This window comes from Arvicanthis niloticus, chromosome 1, assembly GCF_011762505.2.
Source record: "Arvicanthis niloticus isolate mArvNil1 chromosome 1, mArvNil1.pat.X, whole genome shotgun sequence".
NCBI classification, from domain to species: domain Eukaryota; kingdom Metazoa; phylum Chordata; class Mammalia; order Rodentia; family Muridae; genus Arvicanthis; species Arvicanthis niloticus.
The window spans coordinates 66,906,477-66,919,746 of record NC_047658.1 but is presented as its reverse complement, the minus strand read 5'-3'; the positions used below and the strand labels follow the sequence as shown (position 1 = coordinate 66,919,746).

Sequence of the window (13,270 nt, the reverse complement as noted above, 5' to 3'; positions counted from 1 at the left end):
TGGCATCTCTTTTGTTTTGTTTTTTGAGACAGGGTTTCTCTGTGTAGCCCTAACTGTCCTAGAACTCACTCTGTAGACCAGGCTAGTCTCAAACTCAGAGATCTAGAGCAATATAAGACAAACAAGCCTCTGCCGCCCAAGCTCCCACGTGCTGGGTTTAAAGGCGTGCACCACCACTGTCTAGCGTAAATGTTGCTTTTGTTTGTTTGTAGTTGTGCTGGGTTTTTTGTTTGTTTGTTTGTTTGTTTGGCTTTTCAAAGTTTCTCTTTGTGTAACCGTGGAGATCAGATCAGCCTTGAACTTGGAGATCTACCTGCTTTTTCTGATGGACTTTTATCCCTCTGGAACCATAAGCCAAAAAACTCCTCTATAAGTTGCGTTGGTCATTATGCTTATAGCATAGCAACAGGAAAGAAACTAATATACCAGAAAACATGTATTCCTTTTGTGGGCTGGGGGGGGGGGGGAAGAGTGTAAAGTGAGCTAGGTGCAGTAGCACATAGGGGTATAAAGTGAGCTAGGTGCAGTAGCACATGCTTGTACTCTGGACTTGGGAACCAGACTTCTCCGGACTTACAGAGACTTTTTTTTATGTATCTTGCAGTTTCTCCAAAAGGCTGACAACTCTCTCAAGGGCTTATAACCTCTGAAGTGATCCAGCCCAGCCCTTTAGCAGCTTCAGGCTCAGACCTGCCTGCTGGTTGCTTAGGCAACTGTTTTGTTTCTAACTTCTAATTTTGATAGAGAGTCTCATTTGTAGCCAAAAGAATGTGATCCCCCTGCCTCAACCTCACAAGTTCTGGCATTACAAGCATTTGCCATCATGCTTAGCTAGAAAATGCCTTAATATTTTTTTGTATTCCTTTTTTCTTTCTTTCTTCTTCTTCCTTCCTTTCTTTCGTGTGTGTGTGTGTGTGTGTGTGTGTGTGTGTGCAGACCAAAGAACAATTTATAGGTGACAGTCCCAGGGATAAAACTCAGGTTGGAATGCTCGGCAGCAGGTATCTTTTCCTGCTGAGCCATCTTGCCACCCTAGAAGATAGCTTCTGTTATTCTTTTAACTTTCTAACAATCATGTGTGTTTACCTGTGTACAACTGTGTGAGAGTGTGCTGGCTGCCCTTATGTCAACCTGACACACAAACTAGAGCTATCTGAGAGGAGGGAACCTCAGCTGAGAAGATGCCTCCATAAGATCCAACTGTAAGACATTTTCCTAATTACTTATTGATAGGAGACAGCCCAGCCCATTATGAGTGGTGCTGTCCTTGGGCTGATGTCCTTGGGCTGATGTCCTGGTTCTTGAAGAAAGCAGGTTGTTCAAGTTATGTAAAGCAAACCAATGACCAGCACCCCCCATGGCCTCGGCATCAACTCCTGCCTTGTTTGAGTTGCTATCCTGACTTCCTTATGAAAGACTATGATCTGGAAGTGTAAACTGAATAAAATTTCCTTCCCAACTTGCTAGAAAATGGCTTACATTTTTTTGATATTCATTTATTTATTTGTCTTTGTGTGTGTGTGTGTGTGTGTGTGTGTGTGTGTGTGTGTGTAGACCAAAGAACAACTTATGGTGACTTTTGGTTATGGCGGTTCATGTCAGCAATAGAAACCCTAAGACATGAGGATACGTTGCCCATGAAGGCCAAAGAGAGCATGAGATCCCTGGAGCTGAAGTTATAAGCAGTTAAACTGTAAAACACAGCACCAAGGTGCTAGGACCAACTTGTGTCTTCTGCAAAAGCTCTTACCTGCTGAGCCATTTTCTCAGTCCCACATTTCTTTTAAGATGGGAGGGGGGAAGAGAGAGAGAGGACATGGCTGGATGTGTGGATGCCATGGTATAAGGATAACTCTTAAATGTTGGTTCTGTCTTTTCACTGTGGACTCTGGAGATCCAACTTAAATCATTGGGTTTGCATAGCAGGTGAGTTCACCCACTGGCTTTTTCGTTGTCTGTTTGCATTTGTTTTTTGAGACAGGGTTTCTCTGTGTTGCCCTGGCTGTCCTGGAACTCTCTCTGAAGACCATGTTGGCCTCGAACTCAAAGATCTGCCTGCCTCTGCCTCTCAAGTGCTAAGGTTAAAGACATGTGCCAACACCTCCCAGCAAGGCCTACTGTTTTAAATATACTGTGGCAGTCCCCTGGAGAAAGTTACAGACCACCACAGACACAGGCCAGTTAAGAGTTCTTTATTTCATCTGATGACTGATATCAGACTCCTGTCACAAAGAACTCTTGGTTTCAAGTTAAGCACTACAGAGTTTATAAGACAAAAACCATGACAGTAGGCCCAGGCTAGAAGAGTTTTCACATCAGGGTTATTTCCCAGCAAGCAAGGAAGAACCCTTTGATTCGTTAAACATTTTACAAGCTTTATTTCTTAGAAGATTGGAGAAACCCTACTTGGTCAAACAGGATGTGGTTCCAGAAGGGAGCAGGAGTGGAGACAGGGGAGCCTGGCTTCTCCTGGGCCATTTCAATAGGGTTTCAGTCTGTATGCAAGACTGGCCTCGAACTCATGGCAGTCTTCTTATCTCAGCCTTCCAGGCTCTCGGACTACTTTAAGGATCGCTTTAGAACATGGATTTTGATGGCAACTGATTTCACAAATCCCACCACAGCCTCTAACAAACAGTCCCCACTACCGGAGATCACCACCAAGTGAAGACGAATATCCAGAAGCATGTGTAGGGATCTCTACTCAGGTGGTACCTCTGAGAGGACACCTTATACCCCTTGGCTCTAATGTCCTTCTCCAGGCAGTACACAAAGTCCTCTGTCACAGGGCCTGCCTTCCAGGGTCCGAATTTGACAACCGGTGTCTTTTTGGCCTCCAAGATGTGCAGCGGCTCCGAACACTTCGCATCCTCCTCCTCCGTACGCACCACACACACGACCACCTTTGACGAGCGCATCGCCACGGCCTCAGCCCGAGCCAGGTGCAACAGGACTTCCAGGTTTTCTCTGTAGTTCGGCACTCCCATCAGGAACTGCATTCGAGCCACTTGCTCACCGAAGATCTGTGGCATATCTTCCAAAATCTTGACCAAAAGGTGGATTTGGTAGAACTTAGCTTCTTGGTATACCTCAGGCACGTACTCTGTGGGCACTTCCCCAGTGCGTAGGTAGTCTAAGAGAAGCCCAAAGTAGGTGCCGGGACGATCAATGAAGAAGCGGCCCTGTGCATCTTTGTAGTGTCTAGCTGACCTGGACAATATCTCTGAAAACTTGGAGCCTGGATGTTTCATCAGGGTGCCCATGGTGGTGGTGTAGAACTGCCCCCCAACATTCAGCTCCACAACCTGCAGACACAAATAGCAGAGACACACAATTACAACTTAGTAGAGGTCTGCTGTCTGCTGCTACAAAACAACACAACAAAACCCATAACAACCCTGTGCAGTGATAAAGGTTAAGGCCATAATTCTGACCTGAAAATTCAAGCTGTGTGAAGCTGGTGGTGGGGCCAGTCCTTCAGTTTGACATAGGCCTGACATCATTCTCAACCTGTCTGGGCACTACCTCTTAAGACGTAAGTATAGTACTGGAATTAAGAGAGCCAAATGCAACTAAGTTGCTCAGGAAAGCAAAGTTGCCATGGCAACAATCCTACAGGGGCCATTTCAGCCATCTAGACAGAGAAGGCAGAGGAGAAGGAACCAGACTATACAGCTGAGGAAAATAAGCTCAAAACCTATGTCCTTCTGCTTCCCCTAAGCCTCGAGGCCCCTTGGCAAGGCTGTTTGGTTAACATTGAGGTCACTTCTCTGAAGCAGATAATCAAGGAGCTACAGACTAACTCTTAAATAAATCAATATGATGGCATTTGTTGTATTCCTCTGAGATTCATCTCCTAAGTCGTCTCAGCATCCTTATGTGACAGATGAAGGAAACCATGAGAAAAGCCTGAGAGAGCTGGGACGCAATGAAGTGCAGCCAGGATCAAACGCCATCGGTCAGTCTAACTCACATCTAGAGTGGACCTTCCAGCCCACCCTAACCACAGCCTCGCCACAGCCACAATTAGCTCTGTGCCTGAGGAAACTCACTGTCTTTCTCTACCTTAAGCTTTGGTGTTGTAGGAGGAGCTAAGGTGGGAGGATAAGGAGAGGAAGAGAAGGAGTAAGGAGAGGAGGAAAAGGAAGAGGAGAAGCTGGGGAGAGCAGAGAGGTAGGAGCGATGGAGAGCCATGCAAGTATGGAGAGCAGTCATGGGTAACAACTTTTATTTACTTTAGCTAACTGGGAAACAACCCTTTTTGTATGGGCATATTGTTATTGAGCATTACTAAATATATAAAACCTTTGATTAACATTTAAGCATTAGACTCTCATTTTCTTACTGTGTTGACATAAATGGCGGGATAGTCTGGGCAATGCCCAGCCTTGCAGAGACAGTGTGGAAGATTGGCAGAGCCATCTCCCATGCTGGCGTCTCGTGGGTGGCAGGGCTGGTGTTTCTGGCTGGCCTTTTCTATGGCACGAACATGGCCTCTGGCCACAGAACACAGCGGCTGAGCTAGTCAGAGCCGCTGCAGCTTAGATAGTCGGTTTGACCAGTGGCCATTTTAAATAATTATTTCAACATGGTGTCTGTGAAACGAGGAAGGAAAATGGATGTAGGGAACTCTTAAACCCTTCCAGCTCACAAAGTCTAATCAGAATCAGCCCAGCCACTTCAAAAGTCCTCTCTAAAGCTGATCTACAAAAGCCAGTTCCCTAGCCAGCTGTGGTGCCATACATATAATTCAACACTCAGGAGGACGTAAGCTAAACACCAGCCTGGACTATACAGTAAGACCATGTTTCAAACAAAGCAAGCAAAGCAAAGCAAAGCAAAGCAAAGCAAAGCAAAGCAAAGCAAAGCAAAGCAAAGCAAATAGTTCTCTACTCTAACACTCTGTGCCCCATTCTTTTGTTTATCAAATAAGATCTCAGCTCTTCATAAGCTTCTTAGTTCCATTCTGTCTCTTTATTTCTTTCTCCCCAAAGTTCCCAGCCTCTGTGTAAAATGTGTCTCTCCAATCTCATCCATAAAGACTGTCCAGTGTACCTCTAGCAAGATGAACTTCTTTTCCACTCTCTGAAGAAGGTTCTCTCTTCCTTGTGGCCCCTCTTCACCTTTACTACCAGTGTCTCTGCCAACACATTGGGGATGGGGGGCAGTGGGAAAGCCTGTGGTGAGTGGCTGGAAGAAACTTTGCCTCTTGCGGGAACCTGCAGTGTGTCAAGTCCATGAAGGCTATAAAGATACAGGGATGGACCTGACTCTTCTCTCGCCCAGTTCAGTCAGAAGGATTCCTACATATCCTACCGTGCTCCACCCAATACTTCTCTGTTTCCTTAGATACCCTCATCGAGTGAACGAGTAACATGTCATCCGGATGTTTTCTATGCCCCCCAAGATCTCTCTCTAGCCCCCAACATGGACCTCTCCTTCTGCTTCCATTTCAGCTGAGGCAGAAGCCCAGGATAAAATGGTTCCTTCCTCTCAGCCTCCTCACACACCAAGTCCTGGCAGTGCAGTCTGGCTGGTAAGTTCCATGGTCGGTTCTCCCTCGCCTGCCCCTGTATCCGTTCTGCACACTGAATCCAGAGTTCTTTTTTTCTGAAGCAAACCTGACTCTCATCTTCTGCACTCTACACTTGAGTGACTCTTCACCATTTCCTGAGATCTCCAAGGCTCTTTACAACAGGCTTGCTGCATGTCCTTTGTAAGCAAAGAACAAAATCACCTATTGTACCCTCCCTCTGGCCAGGGCAGGATGGGGCCTCAGTCCTTCGGGACTTAAATTCCCATCACTGAATCTGCCCATCTTTCTACCTTCCTTCCTTCCTTTCTTTTTTCTGTTTCTCCTTTTGTTTTGTTTGTTTGTTTGTTTGTTTGTTTTGAGACACGATTTCTGTGTAGTCTTGGCTGCCCTAGAACTTACTCTGTAGACTAGGCTAGTCTTACACTCAAGAGATCCACCTGCCTCTGCCTCCCACATGCTAGGCTTAAAGGTGTGTGTCACCACACCTGGCAAGTCTACAGTTTTTCAAGGTAGCACCTCAGGGGCACTTCCAGAAGGGTGGTCTCAGGATGCCAGAGTGATATGTCGTCCTACTGTGACAGTGGCTGCTCCCTTGCACTCTCATTTGTTCATCCTCCATTAGACTGTGAGGTTTAAAGGGGAACACTATTCTCAGTCCATAGCCACGTGAGTAGCACCGGCTAGCAGGACTCAGCACACCGGAGACACTCAGTGAATACCTGTTATATTGAATGACCCTTGGTCCTGATCCACAGGAGAACCTGGTATTCTGAGAAATGCAGATCTTGCCCTACCTTGGCATCAAGCTCAGTGCATGACCTTTGCCCAGGAACTCATTCAAGTACTTCTTGAGCAGGGAAGATGGAACACCCTGAGTGTTAAACACCTTGACAATAGGCAGGTAGCTTTGGAAACAGCCAACAATGGCATACTCGTAACCCTACTGGACAGAGCCACTTTCCCTCAGTGAGGCACGCACCTTAGAGACTAGCTCCTACAGTAAGCAGGGGAAGGGTTACCCACTTAACACACCCTCAAAGTTGTCCTTTCTTTTATTTCAACTAAAACTCTGGAGAAATTCATTGCGTTTTTTTTTATTTATTCTTTTAGGCAGCTCAGCTTAAACTTGGTTCGTTATGCTACAAAGTGAGCATGTCCCAAAAGATTCGATGTTGGTCACCTTTCCTTTTGTGTTTTAAGACAGTCTCCAGAAGCCCACGTCGCACTGTGGGTATGTGCAGTGGAGTTCAGTTTAAGAATTATTATTGTTATTTGTTGTTCCTGTTCTTTTGGCAGTGGTAGGGATCGAGCCCAGGTCCTCCCAGGTGCTAGCAAGCTGCCTCCTTTACTGAGCCACAACCTGGGCATAACTGGTGTGTTTAAATATTTTGAGTATGTGCTCTGTGAACTTAAACCGAGTATGTGCCTTCCTGTATGGACATGTATAGTCTTCCTCACACGTCCTTCTTGGGGTCTAGCACAGCTTTGAGAAAATCTTCAGTTGGCCTCATCACCTTCCTTTAATCTTTCTCCCTTCTCCCAAAGTCCTCTTACTGGGTCCATGTCTGCAAGTAAGCAGACAGGGAGTGCTGGAGCTGACCAGTGTGGGAGTCAGAGATGACCATCTGTCCAGGCGTCCAGGCGGGCTGGATAGGCTACTCCTACCAGGTGGCAGAGCAACGCAGCAGGCTGACTGAAGTACCCAACACCCCCACCACCCCCCCCCCCCCGCCGGATTACACCAAGCTAGAGGTTTTCAGAGGGACACACACAGGAACTAAAACAGACTAAGTGAAGACAGAAACCGGGGGTGGGGGGGGGGGAGGCAAATGAGAGACTGCCCAAAGTTAGGTGGAGCGGGAGGGGCGCCGCGGGTGCGAGGAGACTAATAGAGGGTAGGGGGCAGAAAATGGAACTCAGCTGGGAAAGCGCACGGGGTTGGAGGTGGAGCGTTCAAGACAACCAGAGCAGCTGCTGCGCAGGGGTGCACTTACGATGTCAGGGTCAGGGCACAGGATCCGGGACTCCTGGCTGGGCTCCTTAAGTAGGTTTACCGGCAGAGACTCCTGGCTGGGCTCCTTGAGCGATTTTGCCGGCAGAGACTGCTTGCCGGGCTCCTTGATCTGGTTTGCCGGCAGGCTCATCCTGGCAGGAAAAGACAGCTCTAGCTGAGTACACAACGCTGCCTTGAGTGGATAACTTATGGGCAGGGAACAGTCCTGCCACGTGTAGATAACTTCCCAGCCGGAAAGGTTCCTGACAACCCGCCCCTGAGGAACTCTAGGACGGTACCTCCCACTTGCTTCTTTTGTAAAACACTTTTAGTTATTTAGCTGGTTTAAGGACTTGCTCTGAGATGTCCAGCACAGACCCGATTGGTTCTTTGGGCAGTCATAAACTTCAAGTAACCTGTAATTTCTCAGAAAATGGGAACTAGGAGATGAATCCTGAGGATCTCTGAGGGTAGGATGTCAGACCAAAGACTACAAAATAGTAAATTGCCAGAAAACCGGCTGCCACTCAAAGACAGATGCTGTGAAACTTGTCTGTTTCATTCCTTAGTTCTGTGTTTGAAAAGACTTCTTTAAAATTATTTATGCTGCCGGGCAGTGGTGGTGCACACCTTTAATCCCAGCACTTGGGAGTCAGAGGCAGGCGGATTTCTGAGGTCAAGGCCAGCCTGGTCTACAGAGTGAGTTCTAGGACAGCCAGGGCTACACAGAGAAACCCTGTCTTGAAACAACAACAACAACAACAACAAATTATTTATGGTACGAGGGAGAACCCTGATACCAGTGTGGTCCTCAGCATTGAGGACAACCAGAAATTTAATCAAAATGCAACTGACTAGTTAGTCCAATCACACAGTTGGCAAAGAAAAATAAAACCCGAAACAGGGCCATAGCTCAGTGGTAGCACACACACTTACCATGTACGAAGTCTGGGTTTGACTCCCAACAAAAAAAACACACACATACAGACACTCCACAAGGAAAGAAGAAAGGAAGGAGACAAAAAAACAACAACAAAACAAACCTTTCCCTGGATGAAAGTATAATCAAACCAAATTTTAAAGAATGTACACAGATAACAAGCAGTCCATCAAACATACTCACAGCTCAAAACCACAAAGCACAAAAGGAAACAAGGTATCAGGAGGAAAGTCAACAAAAACAAGCAAGCCCCTTGGTGCCGGGATTGTTGGGCCTGTAGTGTAAGCTTACTTAACGTCATTCAATAAATAGAAGAAGGTATCCAAAACATGAGCAAACTAGGCTGCAGGCACGTCTAAGTGGTGGAGGCTAGCCCAGCGTGCACCAGGCCCTGGACCCTCTCCACACACCTACAACACAAAAGACAGAAACTTAGACATGAGTAAGGAACAGAAGATATAACTTTTTAAAAATGACCACAGAGATTTTTACATATATATATATATATATATATATATATATATATATATATATATATAATTTATTTATTTTATGTGTATGTGTACACTGCAGCTGTCAGACACACCAGAAGAGGGCATCAGATCCCATTACAGATGGTCATGAGCCACCATGTGGTTGCTGGGAACTGAACTCAGGACGTTTGGAAGAGCAGTCAGTGTTCTTAACTGCTGAGCCACCTCTCCAGTCTGGCTGCAGAGATTTTTAAAAGTCAAATAGACCCACCAAAACCAAAAAGCTCAAGTATTAAATCATTATTGCAGTTGAGAATGAATTTAAGAAATGCAGTTGAAGGCGCAATGGTGTGTAGTATTTCTAAGCTAGAAATTGGGAAAACAGAAGAACAAAATGCCTGAGCTTGTGGGGATGCAGGAAAACAGGTGCTCAAACCTCGCTGGTTGGAAAGTGAATGGCTGTGCTCTTTAGACATTAATGTGGCCATTTCTACAAAAGAAGAAAAAAAAAATAACCCCACTTTTGGGAATCCATCCAACAGAAATAAGAAAAAGCACCATTCTGAAGGGGTTTGTAGTTGACTAAATCACGGTCTGTTCCATGCAATGTTATGTCTGTTAAAAACAAAGAGATGGGGCTGGCGGGATGACCCAGCAGTTAAGAGTGCTTGTTGTTCTTTCAGAGGACAGAGTCTGGTTCCCAGCACCCACATCAAGATGTTCACAGCAACCTGTTAACTTCATCACTAGGGAATCTCTTCTGGTCCCCCACCCCTCACCCCCACAGGCACACACACATGCACAGAGCACTGGGAGGTAGAGGAAGGAAAACTAGATGGTTAGACGTTCAAGAGCATAACAAATGTTAGGCCAGCTTGGGATACACTGTCAGGGTTCAGGGTAAAAGCAGAGAAACTCACTTCAGATACAGAAGCTCAAAAACAAAAGCTTTGCTTTCTGAGCACTCAGGGAGGTGCCCAGTTCTGGATCTGAACCACATCCAAGAAGAGAGATTGCAGACATTTATAAAGATGGGAACACGAAGCAAAGGGGAACCTGGGGGAGCTGCAGTGTGGCCCAACTGTATTTTGACATTACAGGACAAGCGAGGAGGGAGTCACTGGACACTGGGCTGCATCCAAGGCACCTGGCTTCAAGGTCCTCGATTCATTCTCCTAAACCTTAGGTCCGGAGCTCAGTGTGATAAGGGAGAAAGGAGCTGGTCAGCTGCACGTAATCAGTCAGCAGAGCGGGCAGCTGGTTCCATGCTTTCATAACTTACGCACTTTGGTTTAGATAACAGCACTGTCTATATTCTTTACCAGTTAACAGACAATCAAGAAAACATTTGGAGACCTGGGATAGATGGTGTTCATTCCTAGGCCTGGGCACATGAACTTGTTTGAGCAGGCCAGCAAGATGGAGAGGTGGTTGTCCTTGAGATGTGTGGACTCAGACAACTGTTTACAACAGAGGCAGTTCAGACATTAGGAGGTCCCCAGCTGCCTAAGGCCTGGGACCTTGAATTTATTTTCTCCCTATGGTTAAATGGAGTCTGAAAATGAAATGGGAGTACTTAGAATGAGTTTCTTTTGCTTGTTCCCAACAACACGAGAAGAAAAAGACAAGAACAAAGTAAACCTGGAGAGATGTTTCAGTTGATAAAGCGTTTGCTTTACAAGCGTGAGGACCCGAGTTCTACCCTTAGGAGCCATTAAAAATATTCAGTATGGCTGAGTGTGGTGGTGCATGCAGTTAATCCCAACACCAAGGAGGGAGAGGCAGGGGATCCCTGTGAGACTGAGGCCAGCCTGTTCTGCATAATGAGTTCCAGGCCAGCCAGATCCTGTCTCAAAAGAAAAACAGAAACAAAACAAAACCAAGCAAGCAACAAACAAACAAACAAGACAAGACAATACAAGACAGCAAAAGCCAAAATCAACAACTCAGTATACTGGTACAATTTGTAATCCCAGAGCTGGAGAAATAGATACAGGAGGATCCCTGGGGCCTGCCCGCCTGCCAGTCTAGTCTAACTGATGAACTCCAGGCCAAGGAGAGACCCTGTCTAAAGGCAGACAGGATGACACCTGAGGTTGTCCTCTAGCCTCTACACACATACAGACACATGTGTATGTACACACACATATACATGTAGCTCCACAAACACGATTAAAAATAATAAAAAGAGAGATAAAATAGTATCACAGCAGTGATACAGTGGGGATCTGCTGGTGAAAACAAAACAAACAAAAACAGTGTTCTACACGTGCTTGCTTTCCTTCTCTTTCACCTTTGCCTGACAACCCTCTAATGAAAAGAATCAATTCAAGTGTCTCTCAGGCAAACACCGTCTTCAATCAAGACTAAGCGTACATTTGTAAGAACTTACCTCCTCTCAGAAGCCTTTCTAGAGTCCTCACACTTAAAAGCCTTATATTTGCCTTGTAGTGTTGCTTTTTTTTTTTTTTTTCATTTTTACCCTTTTACAATAACTGATGTCAATACAGAGATGTATTAACAAAGAAAATCTCTCCACTTTTATATCCGACCAAGTGAATAATGAGGAAAGGTTTTTGTTTGTTTTGTTTTTTGAGACAAGGTCTATGTAACCATGGCTGCCCTGAAAATCACTTTGTAGGCCTGGCTGGTTTTAAACTCACAGAAATCTGCCTGCCTCTGCCTCCTGAGTGCTGGAATCAAAATTGTGTGCCACCATGCCCAGCTTGAACACAGTCTCTTATGTAACACCTACAAAGATCTAGAAATATTTCAAGAGCAAGGAAACTGAAGCTTGAATAAATTAAATGAAGATCACATGGCTGATCATTCAGAGCCAAGTTTGAACTTTGTGACTGTGATAGTGCCGTCAGCTAGACAGGCGTTGTGATGACCTTGGAATTTGGCCTCTGGACCGGTCTGTGGATGGGTGTCTTGATTGCACTGAAGTAAGAAAATCCACCAAGGGTAGCACTATCCCCTAGGCAAGGGGTCTCCCACTGAACAAGACTGAGAAATCAGCTGAGCACTAGCCTGGATGGGTTTCTATCACTGTGACCTCCACACTATTATAGTCTGTGGATGGGTGTCTTGATTGCACTGAAGTAAGAAAATCCACCAAGGGTAGCACTATCCCCTAGGCAAGGGGTCTCCCACTGAACAAGACTGAGAAATCAGCTGAGCACTAGCCTGGATGGGTTTCTGTCACTGTGACCTCCACACTATTATAGACTATAACCTGAATTGTGTACCAAACAAACCCTTTCTCTCTTAATTCGCCTTTGCCAGAGAGCTTTATCAAAGCACAGAAACGTAACTAAGACCATGACTCTCCTCTCTTGATTACACAGAATTAATTGCTTTGTATCAGAGTGCATTGGTTCATTTTCTGTCACTATAGCCAAATTCCTGAAGTTAGGTGCTTTAAAAGGGATTTATTCAGCTCACAGTTTTGGAGACCAAAAGATCAAAAGTCCCTATTGATTCAGTCTCTGGTGAGGACTCCCCAAGCTGGTGCACGGCATTGGGAACATGCAAGAGAGGGAGAGATTACATTTTATATCAAAACCCAAAGAGGGACCAGGAAGGGTTAATAACAATCTCCTACAAAGAGGTTCTACCTTTTAAAAGTTCTGCCACCTGTTAATATCACCACACTGAGTTTCCTTCATAGAAAACTTTGGGGCACATGCTCCTACCATATCCAAACCACAGTCCCGGGCAAGGTATGTGCCTCAAACACCGTCTCTCTGCCAAGGGTCCAAGCCGTGTAGAGGGGCGACGATCTCCTCAAGGTGTGCTTCCCTGTCTTACGCTCTGCAGAGCACTCTGTCCTCTGCAGTCTGACTCCCAGAGGAATTAATGCCATAGACTCCACAGGGAGGTGGAGTTCTCAAGGACCTTCAGCCCACAGTGAGCAGAAGGCCTTACATGCTAACATGTTTTAACTCCGTTTCCTGTAGGTTTTTAGCTCCATCTTCTGTCCACCCCAGCCCAGCGGTCTGAACAGCATGCTCTCCTGTGCCTTTGTTCATGCTGTTCCCTGTACTTAGAATGCCTTTCCCTCTAGTTTGTTCTTTGTGTAGAAAACTCAGACTGAGCTTTGAAGATGAATTTAGATGGTCACACACACACACACACACTTTTGTATTCATTAGCACATTTGACCATTTCAGTTCATATAAGGGAAGAGCGTCTCCATTGTATGGATCCCTAGGCCCCCAGAGAATTAAGAGCCCCTTTCAGAGTCAGTAGCAAACAGAGCCCAGAGTATTAACTCTGACTCTGCCACTTGTTCTCAGCAATACCTTGGGGCAGTCCCTGTATGT

The 13,270-nt window shown here is 45.8% G+C and overlaps 1 protein-coding gene across 1 annotated transcript; it reads right to left on the bottom strand.

Annotated features, from left to right (window-relative positions):
- Positions 1–2,176: 2,176 nt before the first annotated feature.
- On the bottom strand, positions 2,177–12,737 carry Kctd14 (potassium channel tetramerization domain containing 14). The gene is made up of 3 exons (XM_034515651.2): positions 12,641–12,737; positions 7,531–7,681; positions 2,177–3,305 (listed from the first exon to the last, which is right to left on the bottom strand). Exons 2-3 carry the CDS (start codon positions 7,678–7,680, stop codon positions 2,655–2,657), a joined length of 801 nt encoding a protein of 266 aa, XP_034371542.1. The 5' UTR covers position 7,681; positions 12,641–12,737; the 3' UTR covers positions 2,177–2,654.
- Positions 12,738–13,270: the final 533 nt, after the last annotated feature.

Excerpts from the sequence above, each read along its gene's own strand:
- Kctd14 (XM_034515651.2), bottom strand. The coding sequence starts at position 7,680 with ATGAGCCTGCCGGCAAACCAGATCAAGGAGCCCGGCAAGCAGTCTCTG. Across the intron at positions 3,306-7,530 it reads TGTGCCCTGACCCTGACATC|GTTGTGGAGCTGAATGTTGG; the intron begins GTAAGTGCACCC and ends TTGTGTCTGCAG.